Below are 26,547 nucleotides of genomic sequence, written 5' to 3'. Positions count from 1 at the left end.
TAGATGTATCCGTATTTGTAGAAGCTTTAATTTTCGTGCTTATCTTAATTGTTGGTTTAGTTTATGCATAATGGCGGGTAACGATTCCGAAAAATTGAGAACCGGAACCATTCTCAATTGGTTCCGTATTTTAGGAACCAGAACCACTCATATCGGTTCGGTTCTGGAACCGGCAGTCCCAGTTCCGCTGCTTACCCCTATTATTTCAAATTTACCTAGCTCCTTGTTATGCCACCCTTATTTTGACACATGATATAATCATGATAAAAACCACCATTTTTCAAAACAGTTTCACAACAGTAACTCATATAAAGAACCATACGGTTCTATTCATTGGCTCACCATCATGCTCAAATAACATCTAGAAAGAGTTTTATCATCATCCCCATGTAAGAACCATACGGTTCAAATTTCAAATACCAAACAAGGAAAGTTGATGTTGATAATTTAAACTCACCTTATTTCACGTAGATGAAGATGAATTAACACAGCAACAAGATTTCAAATAGAAATCACAGAATCAGCTTTTTTTCCTCTCCCTGACAAGTCTGTTTGTTTTTCACCCAAGAGAACACACACATAAAAGCTTTTTTATCGTTCTTATTTACTTTTTCCACATTCCAATGAGATAATAGACAATTATCTCATAATACTCTTCTAAAATAATGAGGCGATGGGAATTAAAACATTTTAAAGCACATTAACACATTAAACCCCTCCATCTATCATCTCATTTCAAAACAACCCCAAACAATATAACTAAACAAGTTGGTTATCACATTATCCATCACTCAAAATAATTTTGTCCCGGAATTCAATTAATCAAACAACCATGGATATTCTGATCTCATTTCTAACTCCAATTCCCAAGTAGTCTCTTGCCCCTTATGAAATCGCCATTGTACAGTTACCAGGCTAATCTTTTTATTTCTTAACACTTTAATCTTCCGATCAGTGATGGCTTCTGAAGTTTCCACAAAACTTAAATTTTCATCAATCTGAATTTCAGGTAATCGTACGACCATATTCGAATCAGCCAAACACTTTCGTAAATTCGAAACATGGAAAGTGTTATGAATAGCACCGAATTTTTCTGGTAATTCTATCTTATACGCTACTTCACCAATTCGTTTACTAATTCTGAATGACCAAATGTACCTCAGACTCAATTTACCTCTTTTCATAAAACGTACAATACATTTCCATGGCGGAACTTTCAGCATTACAAAATCTCCCACCAAAAATTCAATCGGTTTTCGACGTCTGTCGGCATAACTCTTTCAACCTGAGCTATTTTAATTCTTTCCCGAATTTGATCAATATTTTCAGTTGTTATTTGTACAATCTCTGGACCAGCCAACTATTTTTCCCCCACCTCATTCCAACATAATGGCTTTCGACATTTTCTACCATACAAAACTTCACAAGGTGCCGCTTGAATGCTGGAGTGATAACTGTTATTGTAGGCAAACTCAATTAATGGTAGATGATTCTCCCATGAACCCCCAAAGTCAATGATACACGCTCGCAACATATCTTCGAGGGTTTGAATCGTTCGTTCACTTTGTCCGTCAGTCTGTGGGTGATACGTTGTATTTAACCGAATATGAGATCCCATGGCCTTTTGAAAGCTATCCTAGAATTTTGAGGTAAACCGGCTGTCTCTATCTGAAATGATTGATAAAGGACACCGTGAGGAGTCACAATTTCATCGATGTAAATCTTTGCTAGTCTTTCTAACGGATAAGTCTCTTTGATCGGTAAAAAGTGCGTAGACTTTGTCAGAAGATCCACAATAACTCAAATAACATCAAATCCTTTCGGAGTTCGCGGTAGTTTCATAATAAAATCCATCGTCACGTGATCCCATTTTCACACAGGAATTTCTAAAGATTGCAAATTTCCATATGGTCGTTGATGTTCAATTTTTACCTGTAGACACGTCATACATAGTCCTATGTATCGTGCAATATCCTTTTTCAACCTTTGACTACCAACAGAATGGTTCAAATCTTTATACATTTTATTGGTACCTGGATAAATTAAATATCGAGGTTTATGACTTTCATCCAATATTAACTCACGGTTGTTTCCAAAGTATGGCACCCAAACTCTACCTTCAAAACATAGAATTTCACGATCATCTTTTACTAGACTTGCTAACATTCCTTCGATTCTTTTTGCCTTTAAATTTTCTTCTCTGATTGCTTCATTCTGACATCTCAAAATCTCATTAAAAATATTAGGGATTAGATTAGTTCGTAATGCAATGGCTTTGATTGTTCCACTCTTTTCTTTTCTACTGAGTGCGTCAGCCACCACATTCGCTTTCCCAGGGTGATAGATAATCTCATAGCCATAATCATTTATCAGTTCAATCCATCGTATTTGCCTCATATTTAACTTCTTCTGATTAAATAAATGTTGAAGGCTTTTATGTTCAATGAAAATCTGACATTTGGTTCCTAACAAATAATGCCTCCAAATTTTTAATGCAAAAATCACGGCCGCAAGCTCCATGTCATGTGTCGGATACTGTTTCTCGTGATCTTTTAACTGTCTGGAAGCGTAAGCAATAAATTTTCCTTTCTGCATTAATACACATCCCAAACCCAGTATTAAAGCATCACTGTATACCACAAAATCCTCAGACCTATTCGGTAACGACAATATTGGAGCACTGCAGAGACGGTCTTTCAATTGTTGGAAAGTTTTACATTGATTTTCTTCCCATTCATACTTAATACTTTTTCTTGTCAACTTGGTCAATGGTGCAACAATACTTGAGAAGTCTTGAATGAATTTCCGATAATACCCTGGCAGACTCAAGAAACTACGAATCTCGGTAAGGGTTTTCAGTACATCCTATTTTTCAATAAGCTCAATTTTTGCAGGATATACTTTTACCTCTGCCTTAGAAACAGCATGACCCCAAGAATTGAACTTCCCTCAACTAGAATCCACACTTGGATAACTTGGCATATAATTTCTCTTTCTTCAGAAATTCGAGAATTAAACAAAGATGCTCGGCATGCTCCGCTTTGGATCTTGAGTATATAAGAATATTGTTGATAAATACAATAACAAATTTATCAAGATATTTATTACATACCCAATTCATTAAGTCCATAAACGCCGTTGGAGCATTTGTTAGAACGAATGGCATAACCAAAAACTCATGATGTCTGTATCTGGTTCGGAACACTGTTTTGGCAATGTTTTTATCTCTCACTTTTAGCTGATGATACGCTAACCGTAAATTTTTAGAGAAATAACTTTCCCCAACTAACTAATCAAACAAATCATCGACTCTGGGTAAAGGATATTTATCCTTTATTGTCAATTTGTTTAACAATACACATTTGCATCGACCCATCTTTCTTCTTTACAAATAACACTAGAGCACTCCATGGAGATGTGCTAGGTCTGATGAAGCCTTAAACTGTGTCAACTCTTTCAGTTCTAATGGGGCCAGACGATACGATGCTCTAGCTATCGGTACCGTTCCGGGTATAAAATCAATTCGGAATTCAACTGACCGATCGGGAGGTAAACTAGACAATTCATCTGGAATTGTTTTCGGATACTCAGAAACTATTGGAGTAGATTCATGTTTACCTTTCTCTTTCTTAGAATCAATCACATAGACCAGGAAACTTTGACATCCTTTTTTAATACATTTTCGAGTTTTTAAAATAGAAGTTTGACTTGTATGATGATCCCGCTAGTCACCATAAATCATAATCGGCCCCTTACTCGACAAATCAATACGAATCATCTTATTGTTAAATGTAATACTTGCCTGATTTTATGACAACCAATTCATACCCACTACTACATCAAATTCTCTTATTGGCATAGGAAATAATTGGATTGACAACCTACACCCCTCAAATTCAATTCGACAATTTTTAAAAACACGGTTAACAGATACTTGACTATTATTAGTAGTATCAACTACTAAAGCATAGTCAAAAAGCACAAAGTCCATGTATAGACACATACACCCCTCAAATAAAGGTGATACAAGTGAATAAGTAGCACCATAATCAAATAATTACATATCGTTCTCTTAACCATCATATTTATTCCAATGGTTCTACATATGTCAATGACCCTTGATATGAAAATACTACAGTTTAAGTCTAGGCATTATGCTGAATACCTAAATCTCTTAAACTCAAGCTCTAATACCAAACTTGTAACACCCCAGAATCACATTTGCATATAACCAAATATTTCATATATCAAGAAATACAAATTTACATATTCGGTCCCAAATATACAAAAGCTAATTTTTATAGGTAGCTAACAAATTTTTCCACAAAATCCATATACAAAACTTGTATATATATATCAAGTATTTCAAAAAGACCATAGATAAATATGATGTCCTCTACATCCTATATAAGCATAAAAGATATCTCACAATTTCCCTTTTCCATTAACCTTTGATTGATCCCGACTTGTGATGCACATTTTTGAAACACAAAATGAGGGTTAGATTTTGAGATATAGTGAGAAATCTGTTTAATGCAATTACAGGGTGAAAATCACCAAATCAAGTTATAAATCCATATTGTAATACCAACTGTTAGGACCAAAATTGTCCTAAATATCATAAAAGTTCTATTAAAGCATTTTGGGCCAAGTATGGAAGTGTGGAAGTCCATAATTCAGAGTTAGGGTAAAAGTTGAATATACCAAGTACTAACTCTTAAGAGTAGACTTCATAGATCTGCAAGATCTGAGTTCAGACTTCCACAAGTGACTAAGTGATAAAGTCTAAAGAGAGGCAAGTCTTATCTTCAGAGATCTGAAAAACAAGTCTTCAGACTTATCTTCAGAGATCTGAAGAAAAAGACTTCAGAGTTACAAGTATGAAGAGTCATTCTTCAGAGTTATACTTTAGAGTTACTCAAATACCCAATATCTTGAAAAATACTTCATGGGTAAAACTTGCATCATACAGAGCAAGACCAACTAGAGCTCCTCTGGTCCTTAGCCCCTCTGGTCTTACCAACTAGAGCAAAGCCAACCAAAAATAAGGCCAATTAGAAGCAAGGGCCAACCAGAAGCAAGGGAAACAAAAAGGCAAGGCCAACCAAAGGCCCTCTGGTCTTACCAACTAGAGCTCCTCTGGCCAACTAGAGCCTCTAGGTCAAGAATACTTAAAGAATTTGAGTTTCAATTACAACTAGAGACCCTCTAGTTAAACATGAAGATCAACTAGAGCCCTTCTGGTTCATTTTATCATGGATTGGAATATTTTTTCAAGGTTCAAATGAACAACCAAAAGTATGGCCATCTAGAGAGCAGGCCAACCAAAGCTCATTTGGTTATAAAACAATTAATTTCTTCACATCAATAGGATCGACAACCCAAGTGCTCACATCATACAAATGCGATAACTCAAGATCATCGCATCATAAGGATGCGATAACAAAACACCATGATCAAGAAGAGGATCATTTCCACAAATAGATTATGTCACCCTTATTCCAATATACACAACTCCTGATTATGTCACCCTTTTTACAAATTTACCCAGCTCCTGATTATACCACCCTTATTTCAAATTTACCCATCTCCTTGATATGCCAACCTTATTTCGACACATGATATAATCATGACAAAAACCACCATTTTGCCAATAATGGCATCAAAATAGTTTCACAACTGTAACTCATATAAGAACCATACGGCTCTATTCATAGTCTTACCATCATGCTCAAATAGCATCAGAAACAGTTTACCATCATCCCCATGTAATAACCATACGGTTCAAATACCAAATAAGGAAAGTTGATAATTTAAACTTACTTTATTTTCATGTAGATGAAGATGACTCAACACTGCTACAAGATTTCAAATAGAAATCACAGAATAAGCTTTTCTTCCACTTCCTTACATGTCTGTTTGTTTTTCACCCAAGAGAACACACACAGAGAGAAAAACTTTCTTATCCTTCTTATTTACTTTTTCCACATCCCAATAAGATAATAGACAATGATCTCATAATACTATTTTAAAATAATGAGCCGGTGGGAATTAGAACATTTTAAAGCACATTAACACATTAAACCCTTCCACTTACCATCTCCTTTCAAAACAACCCCAAATAGTATAACTAAACAACTTGGTTATCAGTTTGAATGAAAACTATCCAAACCTTGCTCATCTACCTTCAATAACATCCCAATTGATAATCTCTTACACACACTAAAACACATTTTTATGGAAAAAAACCCAACTTAATCAATCCTCACATATATCATGCTAACATGATTTCAAGTATTTATAACATGTAGCATGCATAACACTAATATCGAACCATAACATGCATTCCTTATATATAAGCACTATGCACTAAAACCAATCCCATCAATAAACATTGTAAACATATATTATATTGAAAATAGGCTATCAAATTATATAATTACTAGTTGTGTACTCGTGTCATGTGGCGGGAGTCGTGAATTTTAACGATTTTGAAGTTTCACTTGTTTTATCAGAGAAGATTTATCGATGATATAAGTTACACTTGGTCTTTACATATTAATACAATTTGAATAAATAAGAGTTATGGTTCCAATTACAGTCTATCGATGAAAAAAATTGTATGCCAGTTTAAAATCCAACATATTTAAACGACTCCACAAATGTGTTTGATTTACACCAAGAGCAAAGAATCAAGAGATCGAGAACGAGACCGAGAGTTCTAGAGCAATTGAATGAGAGATGAATGAGAGAACTTTTAATAACTTACAGTGAATATTACTTTGAATCTCACATTGGGGGATGGGGAGAATACATAGAAGTATGAGAGGGTGAAGACATGAGTGAAAGGTGTCAAAAGTTTCTTGGGAATATGAAGAAAAAAAATAATGTGCATTACTAACTTGTACTATATGTTATTTTAATTGTAGATTAAGAGATTTTAAGACTAAATGCATAAAGTAGCAGTATTTAATGCATTATGAGTTGTTTTTAAGACTTTTAAGACTTTGTGCATGAATGTATAGTACTTTGTTTATTAAAAAGTAATTTTAAGACGTTTGACAAATCTGATTTATAAGGTAATATTGATATACATCTCGATTTAAAATTATCATAAAGACTCATTTCATGGTATAGGCTTACCGACCATTGCTTCTGATCTAAAACATTGGTCACATTGATTAATCGTGTGCGTCTCTTTAGATGTATTGTATCAAATATGATTTAACCCTTTTTGTAAGTTGTCCAACATCTCCATAATGATCCTTCTTCTTAAAAAATTATAACAAATATATATTTTTTTAAATCATATATTTTTACAATAAATTAGTAACCTATATAATATAGGTAATACCAAAAAAAACCTCTAAAACCCTCAAAGTAAAAATATATAAATCTTAATATTTAACGGCAACCTTTATAGCAAAAACTCGGTTTTCAATCTACTCCTCTCCAGTTCGGTAACAATCCAAACAAGATCCTTTTTTTAATTAATAAATCAGATTTTGTTTCAAGTAAGGAAATATAAGCTTATATCGTTGGCTAAGAACAAATTAAAATTCAATTCTATTTAACAACCCGTTGGAATCAAACCAATTATAACCAGCACAACATTTTTTTTATTAACCAGGATATCCAACTTGTTATGCAAGCTGACTATTTAATCTCATGACGACCACCTGCTTTGCGGGTAGTCCGGAGTCACCACATTTGAACTTCCATGACCACAATGAGATTTTTTTTTCTCCTTGGATTTGAACATGAGATCTCCAGACACTTTTAACCTTTGGAGTCCAAGTTCAAACCAATTAAACACCACCGTTCTGGTTAACCACTACGACATTGATATCATTTGCCTCAAGTTATTTTTTGGCTTCCGTTCGATTCGATTGAATCCAGTTCAATTTTTTCTTATATTAGATATAAAATCTTTAAATAAATCTTTAAATAATATTATATGAAAAGTTTTAATAATAATTAATTATTAACCCTCAATAATTCAATGATGATTCTTATATTTATCCATTTGTTTATTGTTAATGTTTGGTAGACGCTAATCTCAAGGATCTTCCTAAATATTCCATCATCCCCTAATGCCTTCTAAACTTCTAATTTGGTCCTCTATCTTCTTCTTGTGTTTCATTTCTAACGTTTTTGATAACTTTATTACATTTTGAGACATATAATGATCGCCGTTTTTCCCTTAGATACTTAAGGGTGCGTTTGATACGCAGACAAGACAGGACAGGACATGACAAATGTTCAGCGTTTGATAAGACATGACAGGACGTGACAGAACTTATTAAAATGATCAATTTACCCCCAGTGAGCTGTTTAGTATTTTTTTCCACTAAATAATCAATATAAATGTTAACAAATACTATTTAAAAATACAAAAAAAATTCCAAAATCAATATTAATTAAAAGCTCACATTCATAAATCAAAAGATTTAAACATTATATTCACCAACACAAAAGTTGAAATGTTTACCAAAAGACCTAAACACAAAAGATCAAATGTTTACCAACCAACATCACATGTCTAACTTCTTTAAGGTGGTCCTCACAAATTTTAGCTTCAAAGTAGCATTTATGCTATTCCATAGGCGTAGTTGAATCGGGTTATCGGCAAAATACATGTTAATAGCAATAACCTAATCATCATCAAAACCCATGTTGGTTAACTCATCGGGCATAGTTTGTAAACCCGGAGTACCTATATAGCAATAACCTGATCATCATCAAAACCCGTGTCCAACCCGTGTTCTAGTTAGTTCTAGTTAGTCCCACATAAGGCCACACCAAACATAGGACAATTGTGTTATGTCATGTCTTGTCCTGTCCCACCCTGTCCAACGTACCAAACACACCCTAAACAATTAATATAAGGGTAAATACATACGATGACGAACGGATTTTTAATGGTGTTTTTTTTAACCTGGATATCTAACCCGCTATGCAAGCAGGCTAAACCTAGGGCGACCACTTGCTTTGCAGATAGTCCGGAGTCACCGTATTTGAACCTCTATGGCCATAAAGAGATTTTTATTCCTTCTTGGATTTGAACCTGTGACCTCGTGGTACTTTTAACCTTTGGAACCAAGTTCAAACCAATCAGGCACCACCCTTGTGGTTATAGTGTTTCTTTTTCGATATGGAGAAGAGGAATTTTTAATGGCGTTTCCTTGATGACAAATAAATAATTATTCTAAAAATAACTAAAAGACCGAAAAACAGCTCTGAAAATGGTTTAATTTGTGGTTGATCCAAATTTTTTTTAATTCAAAAAACAACGATACTAAAATACAAATAAAAAAATATATAAATAAAGGGTCTGTTTGGTAATATATAGAACTTAGAGGGAGTAATTGGAGATAGTAAAAGATTAGGGACTTAAATCAGCAATTAGAGAATAAAACGAGAATTGGGTTTGGGGAGACTTTCGTTCCCCCTATATTTGAGCCACATCCGCTTTGATGATTAAGATCACATTACTTCGAAGCAATAACTTGGTTAACCAATAAATCATCCTTCTCCTAGTGGCCTTTCGAATCTTTATCACCAGTTCTTGCACAAGGTATGGATTCTTTTTTGGTTTTATTTTTGTTAATTTTAATAGTGGATTTCGATTGCAATTCGGGTTTTTTTTTTGTATCTTTAGCTACTGTTTTAGCTTGAGATTCATGGGTTCTTATTGATGCTATGGATTATGCTTTATGTCTTCTTCTTGATGTTGTGATTTGTGAATTATGATCAAATATTTAGTCTTAAAGAAATAACCCAGATCAAGAATCAAAGCTAGGGTTCTTGTATTCCCTTTTTATGATTTCGTTATTTTATTTGTTGAATTACAATCTCTACCGGTGATTTAACTTTATTTTTTGGGGTTTATATGAAATATTTTCAAGAAATTTAGTCAACTGATTGTAGATTGATGTTCTTTTTTTATCAATTCTTTTGGTATTTTAGTTGATTAACCTTGTTTATGTTGTCTTGTTCAATTATACCATGTCACCTCATGAAACTGATTAACTGATATAATTTTTTTTTTGTTATAACTTCTGATCTTAATGTTGCCAATTTGGTCTCTGGTATTGATATGGACCAACAATATTCCATAAGCTTGTCCTTGCTTGGGATCCTTTATTAATTTTACGAATGGTCAACTAAACTTCTTACACCATATGTTGACTTAAATATTGTAATTCTAACATGACTCATAGGGTCTTAAACGCAACTATTTTGATGTTCAAATGTCATATATGTACTTTTTTGGACGTAAATGTTATCGTGTTTTTTCCCTATTATAGTTTCAAAGTGGCTTGAACTTTGAAGTTTAGTGCATAGGATTTTATGGATTTGAAGTTCATAAAAATAGTTTTAATCTCATCAGGGAATCGAATTCTTGGTTGGATCATCATTATATATCATAAATAAAATCGAATGATACAAATTTATTGATTTTTTGGATTTGTGTTGTTTATGTGGATTTCCTTGTGGATTGTTTATATCTCAAGTACTAATAATAATAAAATGAATGATAAATCTCTTTTTTGGTATTCGGTAAGGTCTTACCAAACAAGACTAGACAATTTTCTTGTGATTAGTACTAATATGTTTTGGTTCATATACCACTTGCCTACTCTTTGTCTTTTATATAACTAATGTAGTAGTTGAAGTTAATCTATTATCTACTAATTTTAATTCGCTTCACAGTTCAAATTAGCATTGCTGTTTGTGATTCACTTTACTGTGGGCTATGTTTTGTGTTGTATAACGTTGTTGTGACCTATGGCACTCGCTTCAGGAAGAATGGGTGGACGAATTGGGCTGATCTTTGTTTTCTTGTTGGTTGCTGGCTTGGCCTGTGATGCTCGAGAGTTGACCACTACCTTGAGAAACAAGGTGTCTGCAGTTTCAGGTATTCCCTTTTGGATACTTTTAGAAATTCATAATTTTTGCAGTGGATGGGACTTTTTCTTACCATGGTTGTTTCTTATTTTGATTATTTGCTCTTGTACCCCGCATCCAAATAGAAAAAAATGCAATGCTTGACTATTATTCATTGTACCATAAAAGTAAAATAAGTTTTAGGAATCATCTTTGACTAACCCGAAAGTAGGACCAGTGAGCAAAAAGTCATTGGAACATAAGTTATAATAATGATATAATCGACTTCAATAGTAGAGTGGTCAAAAAATGTTTTACTCAATAATATGGTGTCAACAAGTATTTCATCCATCAACTATCTAAGTAATGACAAATAAAGGAATCTTGTGTGCCAACTTATTGGAATTTCATCAAAAAGGAAATGTTGCATCTATTTTTGAAAGCATAATTATTATTCTTTAAGCTGTCATCGAACTAATATCTTTAAAGCGACTTGAACTCAAAAGGAACTTTATTGCTATGTTTTTGTGTTGCATTTAATCTTTTGTAACACTTCTGAATTGATGCCTTCCTTATCCTTGTAGTTTTGCGATCAAAGGCTGAGAAGAGATTTGGAGTTTTAGGAAACGTTAAAAATGACAACCTGTGCAGTTTGTGTGAAGAGTATGCTAGTGAAGCTCTCTTTTACCTTCAACAAAACAAGACCCAGGAGGAGATTATCTTCATCCTTCACGAGTCTTGCTCCAAGCTACGATCACTGGAGGGTCAGGTTTGTTTTTCAACTGTTTTCTTTCTTAAAATTGACATATATTCAAGCTTCATAAGCAAAGCTTGTCTAGAATCTTCCGGAACACGTTTTGACGTAGAATTCGAACAACAAATATTAGTGTTGAGTACCATGAGAATCTTGAAATTTTGTTTGCATACAGTATGGTAATAACCCACATTCATGGAAACAGTCTCTCTACTCTTCGTGGTAGATGTCAGGTCTGTGTACATCCCCACCCCATGGGGGTGAGCGACCCCACCTTTTGGATGGGACATACTGGTTTTGTTTGCTTTGCTTTGGTTTATGGTAATACCACACTTATATTTCCATAATTTGTCCAAAATCACTGCTATTCTTAGATGGGTTTCTGTGCGTTTTTAAGAGTATTATTTTTTGCAACGAAAACCAGATGGTTGAGATTTAGCCATCTATTGATCACGTTGGTTCTTCACAGTTGCATCATGTGTTTAACGTCTTTATGGGTCAATTAATCCGATTTTGATATGATTGTTTTTCTCGGGTTTTCATCTTTTGCAGTGCACCACTTTAGTAGATTACTATGCTCCTCTATTCTTCCTTGAACTCTCTACCATCAAACCTTCTGATTTCTGTGGGAAGGTTAATCTCTGCAATGAAGTCGTTGCTTATGCTCAAGAATTCTCCCAAAACAGCTGCGATGTTTGCCATTTGGCTGTTTCAGAAGCCGTTACGTTGTTGAAAAATCCTGATAATCAGGTATTGCTCTTCTATAACCAATTATAAGAAGCAAATACTCAATTTTTATATTGATTTGAGAAAAAACGGTAATATAAATAAAATATAATTAATATAATGTGAAAATTGACTGTTAGAAAATAAAGCAATATTAATAGTTATATATTTTGGCATAATTCTTTGTATATCTTTCTTTGTTTGGTGCTCATGCTTTTTGTTGGGTTATTTATCAGTTGGAAATCCTGGAGTTGCTCCTACAGCAATGCAAAACAGTGGAGAAGTACATACCAAAGGTTTGATCAAGTTCCTAACTTTTTATTCATATAAAACTGTTTATATTCTTTAATTGCTTTTTAAAGAATGATGAACAATACTCTGTCCTTTCTTGCAAATTCACCGTTCTTATGAAAACCATGAAAAAGAACACTAGGGGTCTGTTTGGTTTGACGGAATATTTTCGAGGGATTTGGCTTTTGTGGAAGGATTTGGAATGCAATTGAATTCCATTCTTTATAAATAATTTTGTAAAAACAAATCATAAAAAGTTATAAAAATAATTAACTTATCTTTAGCACCTGAAATTACAAAACAAGTGTTTTTAACATATTTTAAAACATTACTACAAACAAGTCCTATAAATTCCCGTGAAATGCCAACTACCTCCATAGGATTTCTAAATCCCATGTTTGTGGGACTTCAAATCCAAGCATTTCTTCAAACCAAACATTGGATTGGAATTGTTCCAAAGCCTATCAAATCCCGCAAACCAAACGGGGCCTAAGCTTTCCAAGAATGAATGATCCAGGATAAGAAGTACCAAGGATGAAGGTCTTCTTTCGTATTTAAATTTTCACAATTTGCTCGGAATTTTTTTATAGTACTTTTTACAAGAACGATGGTAACTTGGAACAAAAAACCAAGTATGATAAAACAAACGGTTTGACTTCTTGAATCATTGCATTTGGTTTCTCGTTGCAAACTAACTATTTTCTTCTATAAAATGTCAAGAAGACACTTTAATATACAAGAAATCGTATTTTCTGGACAATCTGTGAAAATAAACCAAACGGACCTGGTATATTGCATGTGGTGGTAGGGTCTGGGGAGGAGCCCATACCTTCGCTCCCAGGGTAAAGAAGTTGTTTATGTAAAGATCCTGTTGTTTTTGTGCGTTTGACACATGGGACTAGACACAACATAAACTTGTCACACCTTTGATGCGTCATTTAGATCGGGATGGGGCAGGACTGAGTGGGACAAAAATGCATTTAGATGGAACAAATATCAGGAGGATATCCAAGATTGGTAGATTACTCAACTACCCATGTCAAATTATAACACTTCTTTCACCTGCCTACCTCCCGTCCAGTTCGTCCCATCTGTGTACCAATTGTAGGGGACAATTTGTGAAAATGTAAGCAAAAGAGATCATTGTGCTAGGGTTGAAAATCTCATTCTAGGAAAATGTAGGGTTTTCTTCTTCATTTTCAGAAAAAAAAAATGAATGCTTAGTTGTGAGGAGAGGCCAAATGTGATGATTTGAGAAGCCGATTCTTGATTAGACCTTAAGCATTGTTGATTAATGAATGAAATCTTTCACTTTTCGACAGTGTAAAACGTTGGTATTCGAATATGCGCCTTTGATCCTCGCAAACGCTGAACAGTTCCTTGAGAAAGAAGACATTTGTGGAAAGCTTCATGCATGTGATTCTTATGCATCCATTGAAGAAGCTTCAAAAATTTCAGATAACTGAAAATGGCAGATATGGGGGATGATCTCTGCTTCTGCTTCTGCTTCAATGAATGGGTATTATTGTCATTTTCAACACAATGTGTTATACTCTTGTAAATTGATGCTGTAAACTTTACATTCCAACTGGACAATTACTTCATTGTCAACCTTGTAAGTAAGCATTGCTTTTTATTTGTGTGCTTATGATATAGTTAAAAAGACCACCTTGCCCATGGTTTTCTTTGATATCAAAAATATTACTTGTTTATTTATTATCATCATTTATTCATAACACTTAGAGGGTGTTTGGTTCATAGAATGGAATTTGATGGAATTGGAATCCATCAGAGAGATTTGATTTTGAAGGAATTAGAATGAAATTTGATGGAATTTGACTATGTGTTTAGTTGGTAGGAATTGGAATGAAATCTCTCAAAAGAATTGGAACAATCGTCCTTGTTTGGACTATCGCACCCACACCCTACCAACTACCATGCCGCTACTGTCATCGTCACGGCTATCACCCTGCCCTACCATCACAACCCACCCTCATCACTCCTACGCTACCCCTACTCCTTAGGTGGGGGTTGTTGGGGGCAGACAGGGTGGGGCGAGGCGGTGGGGGTGAGTGGTAGCTCTGACGACTATAGTGGTAGGATGGTGGTTAGTAGTGGGTTAGAGTAGGGTAAGGTTGACGACTACAGTGACAACTACATATTTTTTTCAATTTCTTCATAAAAGATATTTTATACGATTAAGAAACATAAAATATTTTGTTTATTATATCACGTTAATTGTTGTAATTTATTCACAATTATTTGGCAACTCAATTTAATAATATATTATAGTATTTGAACTTTTAAAACATAATTTCTTTTTTCATTAACAGAAAAATTATTTATCCTAACAAATAAATTTTAATATATAATTCTCATATTAACCGTATTTAAAATATTTTTGATAAAGAAATTAAAAGAAAATATGTGAATCATAGTTAATATTAGAGTGAATTACACTTTTGGTGTCTGTCGTTTGTCCAAAGACTAATTTGTCTCTTCTAACGGTTGCTAACTAAGAATGTTAACTCCAGGGACCTTGAGTGTTATGAATTGAATAGTTAGAGACCATCAATTTGTATAGTCCATTTTAGAGGCAAATTTATTTGAGCAAAACACTGGGACCACGAGTGTAATTCACTCTAAAATAAAAATAGTTTGATAGAAATGTTTTACAAAAAAACAAAACTCGTGTCTCGTCCCCTTCACCAGTCATGTAATCGGTCTTCCTGTAAAGTTGTCTGGGGGTTCAATTGTGACTTAATTGGCTGAATACGTTGTATAGCTTATTCAGTAAGCCATCTTGTTCGATTATAGCTTAATTAGGCAGTAAAGGGCTTATTCGGTCAGCCATGAGAGGGAAGTTGTTTACATTCAGCCTTGACCTTTTTTTACACATATACCTTTCACATTATACAAGTTCAGCTTCTAGATTCCCAAAAAATTTATGCAAGCTCCCAACCTTGGGGAAAAAAAACTCTCCATTGAAGCTCTTCCATTCCTATGCCTGCTCTTCTATATTGCTAAATGTACTCTTACTTAAAATTTTCCTCCTCATACATATCATTATCAAAACTTACTTTTTACATTCTCGAATGCATAATTTGACCTGATGTTAACATTAAAAGAGTACGTAGTACGTATTACAATCCCATTTACTATTTGCTAAAAGTCAAGACTCTGGGTCTTTTCGTCTATGTTTTGGGACGTCCGTGAAGTGACACCACGAACGTTTGGTGACCTCCGTTCCGAATACTTGACTTTTCAATTTCTTTGATCAAATGTTATCGTTGGCATTCCTATTCATGAAATCTCGACATGTTCTTAGTTTTTACTTTGGAGTACATAGTATTTTCATAATAAACATACACGTACACTCCTCACCTTTGGTAAAACTAAATCTTTGACCTCCGAAAAAGTTGGACTATACTCGTAATCCAAATACCGTTAGACCAATAACTCTTTAGTTATTCAGAGTTCTCTTCTTGGATACATTTAGACAAAATGCGTCAAAGCTTGATTTAATTCTTATCAAATAATGAAGAACTTTGTTTTTCACTAGAACGCAAAAAGAAATTTAAAACTTTCCCACTTCATACTCATTGTTACAAATGACCTGTTGATCTTTTAACATTGGACAACATGAATAGTCATTTACGAAAGGTTTATAAAAAGGTTACGGCCAAGTAGACGATATACATGTCATCCACGTCATCAAATTGCAAATTAAAATGGGTACAAACAAGAAAATGCACTAAATAAAAATTAAAAAACTTCATTGCAGTTTCATACATAACCAACCATAACACTCCCTACAGAACATCATCCAGGAAACTGCAAATGAGTAGCAGTCACAGAAGGCAAAACAGTTGAACATGAACACATAATCATAACAAACCTTAAAAAACCTAACACCACATGACCTAACATAACATCATCATTACATGGCTCTAAATATTCTTCACCACATGTTCTGTCAGGTGCGTTCGGTATGCATATAGAACTGGACAGGTTTGGACGCACAAGAGTAAGGTAGGTTGATGAAAGAATTCTGGAACGTTTTAGAATTATAATTTGACACGGGCGGTTTAGTAATTTACCAATCTTATTCCATTTTCCCGATTTTTGTAAAATGCATATTTGTCCCCCTAGGTCCAGTCCAGTCCTATCCTAGTCTAATATCGCACCAAATATGGGATAACAAGTTTTTGTACTGTCATACATCCAACGTACCAAACACACCCCTAAGAGATACTTGACACCAACCTAGAAGGAAGAAAGTAGCCTTACCAAAAAGGTTCGACACTTTCATAAGAACCAAGGTAAGCTATTAAACCACCGGCTCCTTGGCCTTGCAAGGGGTGAGAACCTCACGGCTTGAAATGGGTTCTTTGGTTAAAATGACCTTCCGCCAAGTTTTTCTCATAACCCATGACCTTCTGACAGGCTTGAGAATGTCATGCCTAACAGAAGAATGCTACTTCCATACACAAAAGATGTCTAGAAACTTCAGTAAGTCATGGATTTAAAAAAACACTTGTCAAGAAGTCAATTAGCTAAATAACCCGCTTGAACCCATGACCCTCCGGGTTGCTCCAAAGCTCACCCCTGACAAAGATATGGGAAACCGAATACGTAGAGTTAAGCAGCAAATGATTTACCTGTGCGTGACGCATGCCACTTGTATTGCTATAGAGCGAATGTAATTAAATCTGCCTAATAAAGAAGAGAGGAGGATACAATGCATCCAGTAGTATTCTAATCTTTCCTCCTAAAGAGGCTGATTTCCTCTTCAGAACAGAAAGAAATAAATCCCTCATACTCTGTCTTTTTACTTTTTTAAAATTCTTTTTCTCCATTTTCTTTTCTTTTACTCATATGACCAAAGTGACTGTACATCTGGGGTGGAGTATAGTCCACCAACAGGTCTTGTGGTTGATGCAGCACTTCCTTTGCCTTCAACTAAAGAAACTGGAACAGCCCTCTCTTTTCTGTTAATAAAACCAAAATCACAATTAAAACACTAATTCACTTAATAGATATTAAACACACACACTGCAACAGAAGATGAAATAACTGATGTCTATATGAAGGTGTAGTGACTGTATGCTGCATGAAAGACTGTTATAATGCACTTGAAATTAAAAGTGTATATCGCACATATACAAAAAACCATACATATAATTAGGGCTGGGGCTTTAAATTGGAGTTTAATCTAGGCCTTCTTGGCCATTGATCATGTGTTTTCCTGCCCTTGTTGATAAATCTTTTTTGGGGTTAACTGTGGGTGTCCGGGCCAGCTTGCACACACCTCAACTAAACATGGGTCTTGAAGATAAAGAGTCAAAATATCCCCAGTGGCCCTACGTCTCAAACTAGTGACCTATGGGGAGACGCCCCAAGGTCTTATCTGCCAGTTGAGCTGGTTCTCAAGGGTGTTATTGATAATTCATGTAGTGATAAGCTGTGTTTCTTCTACAAATCAAACTTCTTTCTATTCTTTATCTTAAAATATGGGTCAAACAGACCATGAAGTGGGGTTGCGCAGGTAATAGATTGATTCCTTGAAAAAACTATATTTAGGAAACTTATACGTAAATAATCATGAAAAGATTCTTAAACCGCTTTCTATAGTGTCTGTGCTAATAATCATGAAAATATTCTTAAACCACTTTCTAATGAAATGACTTCGAACTATCCCTTGTTAGTTGTGGGTTTTTACTTTTTAATTCATCCCACTTTCTCATTTGAGTAAATAAGGTACATTTCAGGGGAGACAGAGAGAAAGTATCCTCGGCTCCCTCATTCTTTTGATGAACCACAATGTTGAACATTATGTGTGGGCAGTAATAATGGTTCTATGCAACCATAACTATCGATATGCACCAAAACAGAGCTACAAAATGGACATCTTTTGAGACCTTCAGTAAATGGTTGAATATAATGAACACAAACTAATTTTGTTGCAAAAAAAGTTCCGTTATGGAGAATCAGATAAGCCACCAGCTTATTTCACACTCCGTAGGTGGTTGAATCATGGCAATTTAAGATTCATGTTTGTATGAGAGATACTACAACTTGAGCACCAAAACATGCAGCTTTTCATTGCTGTTCACGTCATTCTAACACATTCCGAAAGTAGTATTATGAAGTTGAACTTAATTCTAAAGGAATGACAGGAACAAAATTGAGGATCAGGCAACGAAATGAAGTGTTATTGTAGAGGATTGCAGTCATGGCACTTCCACTCCCATAAAAGCACATAGCAATGAAAAAGCTAAAGAATATGAGAAGCAGTTATAGCTGGATGCATTTTTCTATACTGTTTGATGTCATACTATTACCTCAAAACATTTCTCCTTTTTCATTACATAAATCATTTGACAGTGAAAACACAGTTATACAAAGTGTTGGATGTTATTGGTAAGACAAATAAGAGCAATAACACATAGTTTAGGTATGCAAGACATGTGAGTGTGACGCAACATTTCAACCTAAGATGGAAAAAATACTAATTCATGAAATAGGGATACCAAGGAACAACTGAACCAATTACGTGTAAGAGTGACCAACTTGGAGCTCCAAGAAGAACCTGCCTTAGGTACATAGCCTTGCAATAAGGTTGACTTGTTCAAAATTTTTGACAGACATGGGTATGCTTGCATGCAGAAATTGTTCCCTATTCTATTTATTCCCCAAAACATAGTAATGCCCTTAACAGAGTTATCGAATTTCCTTCCTGATGAATGCTGTGTTAGGTATAATGATCTAGAGAAAACTGAGGCCATTAAGAAGACCATCTGCACACTTGAAATCAATATTTCTTACAACTGTTTTTTGTTAATTAAACATTCTCCCATTTCTTTTTGGACATATGCTATGTGAATGCATGCATCCATCTCAAAGGTTGGCGTGCTAACTGAAGCAAAGGGTGAACAACGTGGTTGCGGCATGTGCAGATATCTCAATCATTCATGTACTTAAAGTATAATTCCACATGGTGCATTGTCGGCTACATCCGAATTAGGTATCTGTCCCATGATTTTAAGACTGATTATACATGCTTCTTAATATGTCACAAGGTGAACCACAGATGGCAAAAAAGGACGGGATATGAAGCAGGGGCCATCACCCCCTCCCCGCACATACCTCCACAGCACAGTTTATCACCCCACATCCACCCTACCTTGCTCAGTTGCCCTCCCTCGCTCTTCTCCTATCCCATATCAGCCTTGTTACCAATTACCTTACTCAAAATCATCCCAACCTTGACCCATAAAAACACATTTACACATATATTACACAATTTAAATTAGAATACATTCTGTAAATATATATATCACCCAGCATTACAAAATTAATGAGCTATTTTGTAAAATGATACATATGCAGGTCATGTACAAGGGTTTTAAGCTACACTTGAATCTGAATGGGGTTCAGAAAATCACCCTCATATCCACTCACCACTAGTTCTTCAATACTCATACTCGCCTCATATGAGAAATAGTGAACTGGATCACTACAAACCTACTCTATTGGTATCCCTAAGTTGCACCATACATGCTACAAGGTTCTTTAGATTTTAGTTTTCCAAGTACTGTTTGAGGTGTCAATAGCACATAAATGAAACTGCATATGTAAAAATTTGTGAATTGTTGCATATCATTCCTCCTGGGTACCTTGAAGATGAAAGTCTAACCAACTAACAAGTTCCTGAGTTGGTTTAAGAATAAAATTATTATATTTAATACATTACTAATTACAGGATCATATATGTAACCACTTCCTAACTATTTGCATGAATTAACTCCAAGCAATCGGAGTGTGCTGGTCAAAGACGTGTGTTATAGTGATGCATTATGGAATAAATTATCATATGACAATCCTTGAAAAGGCGTGTTTGATTAGATATCAAAAACCACATCAAAGTAAATGAAATAGGAGTAATGATGGTCAATTTCATATCGAAGTCAGCGATTTGTAATTTGTTCAGTTAGCTAGACAAATCATTCAAGTAAATTGTGATCCCAATGTTGTGCATCTTAAGACGGTTTTGCTATGCAATAGTAACAATAAATACACTTTTATAAACCATGTCATCCACCAACTAACAAGTTCTTTAAAACTATGCCGAACGAACACAGGACCTTCAGAGCACATGGTCACTTTTGATGGCATATGAGAGAAGAAAGTTTTATGAGATTTAGATCTTAAAACATGGCTTTTAGAATGGACATAGTCAGACAGGTTTCCAGGAATTTAGATCTTAGAACATGGCTTTTAGAATGAACATAGACTATGAGACTATCAATTTATTGAAGGTCTAATGGAGCAAATAGTTTACAAGAGAATAGATGACCAAATAGAAACCATGCCCTTGAGAGTTTGCTAGATAGTGACCACCAACAGACCAAGAGGGAGATGTGAAGAAGATTTTGCAAGGATGCCAAGTGATGCAACCAATTTACCACTCGAAAATAGATGTCATGCATAGGACTTGCCATCCTTCTTACATGTTTGATATAATATGTATGATCATTTAAGAAGTGGAGGAGTTATCTATATGATCACAAGACCATGAGGAAGAAGGATGTGGGGAAAAAACAGTTTTATTGAGTGCACCTGCACGGTTTGGCGGAATAAATACATTCGAAACATTGACATGTAAAGAATGGCATACAGACAAATTAATCTATTCTGAGCCCTTTCTTTATGGGCAGGGAAGTGAAGGCACTACTCAGCAAGTTGATTATTAATGTATCTTAAGCTCATAAAACCTTTGTTTCATACAAGTTGAGATGAGCCACTATGAAGACATCTTTTTATCACAAAAAATCTACGTAGACATGTCTACTTGAGTTGCGCTCCTCTCTCTCTTATCTAAAGTCAAGTCTAGTCTAGTCGTATCACAGTTATGTCCTTAATCACTACCTGCCCATGCTACATTTAACATACACTATATAACTTAGCACAACCCGTCTACGTACCACCCACAATTTGTGCATGTGCACATGCATTAGAAGTCATATAACTATAGATTAGATATGGCGAAACTTTTGTAAGTAATGTCCCCACTGTTTTCACCAGGCAGGTGACCAAATATCTTATCCGCCGTCATGTGCACATACATCCACTATTATCTATATATCTGGTTCACCCATCTTATTTTGCACACTCATAGCTGAAAGTAGGAACAGACCATAGGACATAGTCGGTTACTCGGTTTCACTTATGTGATTCAAAACTTTCCCTTCAACTTTTATAGAATTTTAGAGGTAGCACCACTTCATCCACCCTAACAACCTTGTTAATTGCTCCGTCCTTTCATAATACCAGCACCAAGTAACGATGAATATGCATATCTAGATCACGCTCTCTGGACATGCTTACAACAACACCAAAGCTTCTAGTTGCAATTTCAATAGAGCACTTTTTGTCCTTTATATAGAACATAATAAGATGGTACTCTATAGTTCAAGTATTCAATTATAACAATTCAAAATGCGCTATGCTGAAACCCTAAAAACACAACAAATAATCAAAAACTTAAAAGGTATTAGATGCAACTCTAATTTTAGGAGAGAAGAGTAAGGTTGTCTAATTACTATTCGCTATATTGTTCTAAGGAGATGAAACGCGTCAAGTTGCTGAAACAAACAACATTTTGCACATGGTGGGAGAAGGAAAACACATTCCAAGTTAACTTATCTAAAAGAACCCTTAGTTTATAACGTTACTTCAACCACAAACCCAAAATTATACAACATACTTTAGCAAAACTTTCTGGTTTTTCAATAAAAATACTTGCATCTGCTGATACAAAAAAGTGGCATGGGTAAGACACTTACTTGGCCCAAAAATTGCCTTGAGATAGCTGAAACGGATTGTTAGTTGCAGATCCATTGGGACTCCCATAAACTAATTCATTCCGAGTAGTATGCTCCTGAAGGTTCAGTGATAAATGATTGTCACGTCCCGACATTGACCCATATGAAGTCCTCGACAACCACGGATCATCATCAGTAACATGAACATAACGGCTATATGTTCTCCCATTCTGGCAAAGTTCCTGAGGAGACTGTGAGTTAGATGGGACTTGATCATCTTTCTTGAACAGGGAAGCCATAGTTTTCTGAGGTTGCAATTGCATTACTCCTTCCTTGTTTAATCCATTCATATCTGGAGGTAAAAGCCAACTTGACGGGTCACCTGCTAAACCAAGACTATCCTGGTAAAGAGGAGAACTGTCCCACATCTGCCATCCCTTTTCGTTTGCATTACCTTGATCTTCCATTGTTAAATTGTTCTTATCCTGAGGTCTAGGTGTACTAGGGAAAAAGGAAGAATTAGCATGCCTCTCATCCAAGATCCGCAATCGAGACATAGGAGACTCAATCGGTGATGGCCTACTCACTTCAGACGAGTCAGACATTTGCTTTATGGGATGTGGCTTCTGGAACCCTACATCAGGTACAAATCCAAGGTCTAACTGAAAATTATCAAGCGACTCTGAAACTGGCCCAATCAAAGATACAGGATCAGGAACATAACATGGATCTTCAAATACGTCCGATTCTTCGGGTAAAAATTTATCAGGAGCTTCTCCAACTCTAGGAAATATGGAATTGGATGACAACTGAAGGCCCGTGTTAGAATCTCCATAAACAAAATTTGGTAGAGTATAAGGCAATCCAAATGTAATGGGATTGTTGAACCCCTGAGTCGCCGGGTAACCAGATGACATTGGACTTTGAACCTCTTTTTGTGATTTTCCTTTTGGCCTACTTATGACATTTGTACCGGGGGAAGAAGGAACAGTAGATGTTCGAGTGAATAATTGTTGCCATGATTTTTTGGGGGCTGTATGAGGTTGGGACTCAACCTGTACCTGCATAAGTAAATATCAACTTAAATAAATAATTGAGTCAAAGAAATAAAAAGCACCAGAATGCTAAACTCGATAGCAAGTAGATGAAGAGGCAGAAAATCAATCCGATTGTGTTACTATCTTAGATTATTGACTAAAGTGGGATTTATCGTTAATGCTCACAATTACATTAACAGAAGGGTATAACAAAAATAGCGGTTACCTGAAAAGAAGATTGGCATTTGACCTTTACCAGATTTATATTTATTTTTAATTATTATATGTGTCTGATGAATAGACTTTTTATACCAACTCAGAGAAAATCAATCGCAAGAGAAAAAAACTTACAGAACGATTAATGTTCTTATCATCTGTAGAGGCGTTTGATTTCCCAGGTGCATGCTCAGGCTGAGAAAGATCTCTCTTATTGGCGGTATTTTGTACATGATCCAAAGTTGCAGTCGATTTGTGTTCTCTTGCAATACTGGTATTTGCAATTGTGCCTTTCCCAAAAAAGCCACCCCCAGTAAATGCTCTAGAAGATGATAAAAAGCTACCTTTCATGCGATCCAGATATCTCGTGCCAACACTTCCAATGTTATTATTGTGTGTACCGACAACCTTAAAATGGGCAGCATCAGTGCCATTTAATTTCAGACTCTCAGTCCCAACTCTGTGATGCTCACGGCGATCAGTTTCACATTTCCTGCTCCTTTCAATTTCCTTAACAGCTCTTTTTTCGAGTTCATCCACATCAGAGTTGCTTTTACTAGATCCCCTATCTTTTTCTTTCTTTCTTTCCTGCCGTTTCCTTTCAGCCTCTCTTTTGTTGTTTTTCTCCCGCGGAGAAACTTTACCCCGATCTTTCTCAGCCTCTGTTTTCTCATCTCTCAGCTTCCTACGTTCTTCGACCAACCTAGCAACCTCCTCCCTCTGCTTTCTTTCTTCTTCCTCCAATTGCTCCTTCTCTAATCTAGCCTGTCTTTTCTCTTCTGCTTTTCTGCGAGCTTTTTCTCCTCTACTTTCGTTACAATTTACTCCATTCTCACCCTTCTTAGCCAGACCCCTAATCTCTGCATCAGCTGAAGTGTCCTCATCAGCTGAACTAACCCTAAATACCTTTCTCCAAAGCCACATAATACCCAAGAAAATTGCTGCTAAACCTTTGCAAAGAAAAACGACAAGACGGGAATAAGACTTTTCAGCAAAGCAGTGATCATCACTCCCACTAGAAAAACCAGCACCATTCTTCCCCCGGAAACTAGGCTTTCCTGAAAAAGACCCACCAACCCAGTTACCGCTGTTCTCCAGCCAATCCTGGCCGCATATCCAACCATTATCCGACCATACCTTCCCATTCAATATTTTCCCACCTTTCCCAACCAAATCTTTCAATATACCAGAATTTGAGAGCCCTCCCAACCCAGGAGGTAGAGGCAAGTCCAAAACCGGCCTCTTAGATATATGCCCACAGTATGAACACATAAACCTGCCCCCACCTGGGTTCTGATCACGATATGGAGTCAAACAGTTTCTGCACCGCCTAGTTGCAGTCTTTCTGAGTTTCTGCATTTCGATAGCTTCAGACCTCTTCCTCTCCCTAAGTCGAGCATTTCTCTGGACCCGCCAGGCAGACAGCTGTGGCATCAATATTTCATACCAGAAGAGGGTAATCAAGAGCACAAACACGCAAGCCAGCCTTGGTGAGGTGATTTCAAAACGAAATGCAGGTGGCAAGAATTGTGACAAAAGCCACAGTGCAATTAGTGGAATTACCAACCACGGTAGCATGGTAGCAACCCTTCGCGACCACTTCTGAATCACACACAGTATACACATTATCCTTCACAAAACACCTTATATTTCCCCCTCTTAAACCACAAACCCAAATCGCAAAGGATTCCACGACACCAATCAAGATACAATCCCCCTTCCAAACCCTAACAACATAGCTGACGAAAAATGACCTAAATTTTCCATCAAAAGAACACGATAATGAATCAGATAAAATGCTGAATTCGAGCAACATCGGTTAAATTAGGGTTTTGGTAGCTTAGAAACCTAAACCATCATCAGAACAATAAAGAAGAAGAAAAGAATAATAAGAAGGAAAAAAAAACAATCGATTGATACGAGTTTGGACAAACAAAAAACTGACTTTGCAGATTGAGAGGTGGAGTCCATTACCGGAGAGAATTAACCGACGATTAAACTTCCGATGCCGGCGGATGAAACGTTGTCGTTGTACGGCTCTCTTTTTTCCCCTTCAGTTGTGACGGTGACGAAGATGATGAGTTTTTAATTACAATACACAAAATACAGACGTAAATTGGGAATGAAAACAAAAGGATAGAAGAGAGAGAAGAAACGGTTCAGTTGGACCGGATAATCGAACCGGGTTTCTTAGTCATACTGTTTTTTGATAATTCTTGACTTACCTTTTACTAAGGTCTCAAACCGGTTCCTTAAACTCTTTTATATAAACAACTTTGGATCGCTTAAATGGTTTAGGTATTATTTGGTATCTTATTTTTTTGGAGTATATATTTAAGGGTCGTTTATTTGCAGTTTAATTAAATTTATTGGCCTATCTGGTTTATTTGTACAGCTCATTTGGGTTATTTATTTACGGTTTATTTGTACAAAACATGGTTAGATAGAAATAATGTGTTGTTCTCATTCAGCCATAAAAATGACACTTTACCTTTCATTTAAAGCAACGTCTCCTTTCCATATGAGACACCTCATCATTGGCCTCTTTATTATTTTTTATTTTGATGTTCAAATAATTAATATTAAGAATTAAACCGGTCATTTATGTTATTCAGACTGTTGATCCAAATAAAAAAAGTAAACAACAAAACTCGTGTATATATAAGAGAGCTTATTGAAACGTTAATTAAAATAATGATTTGAGAGATTATTGTCATTTTTTTTATTCTAACTTTCACTAATATTAATTATTATTTATTAATATTAATTATAAATAAATGTTAATAAATTTTAAATATTATTGATA

General features: G+C 35.4%; 2 protein-coding genes across 2 annotated transcripts; one reads left to right on the top strand and one right to left on the bottom strand.

Moving 5' to 3' along the window:
- The first annotated feature begins 9,444 nt into the window (after positions 1–9,444).
- LOC112518477 (prosaposin) lies at positions 9,445–14,338 on the top strand. The gene is made up of 6 exons (XM_025126183.1): positions 9,445–9,577; positions 10,808–10,921; positions 11,475–11,659; positions 12,197–12,394; positions 12,607–12,666; positions 13,984–14,338. Exons 2-6 carry the CDS (start codon positions 10,813–10,815, stop codon positions 14,125–14,127), a joined length of 696 nt encoding a protein of 231 aa, XP_024981951.1. The 5' UTR covers positions 9,445–9,577; positions 10,808–10,812; the 3' UTR covers positions 14,128–14,338.
- A 2,967-nt stretch (positions 14,339–17,305) lies between these two features.
- Positions 17,306–25,841, bottom strand: LOC112518143. Its single transcript, XM_025125730.1, has 4 exons — positions 25,716–25,841; positions 23,877–25,495; positions 22,510–23,549; positions 17,306–17,652 (listed from the first exon to the last, which is right to left on the bottom strand). Exons 2-4 carry the CDS (start codon positions 25,365–25,367, stop codon positions 17,532–17,534), a joined length of 2,652 nt encoding a protein of 883 aa, XP_024981498.1. The 5' UTR covers positions 25,368–25,495; positions 25,716–25,841; the 3' UTR covers positions 17,306–17,531.
- Between the last annotated feature and the right edge of the window lie 706 nt (positions 25,842–26,547).

Source organism: Cynara cardunculus, assembly GCF_001531365.2.
Source record: "Cynara cardunculus var. scolymus isolate 2C chromosome LG 9, CcrdV1, whole genome shotgun sequence".
Classification (NCBI taxonomy): Eukaryota; Viridiplantae; Streptophyta; class Magnoliopsida; order Asterales; family Asteraceae; genus Cynara; species Cynara cardunculus.
The sequence above is the reverse complement of the archived record's forward strand: the minus strand, read 5'-3'. Positions and strand labels throughout refer to the sequence as shown.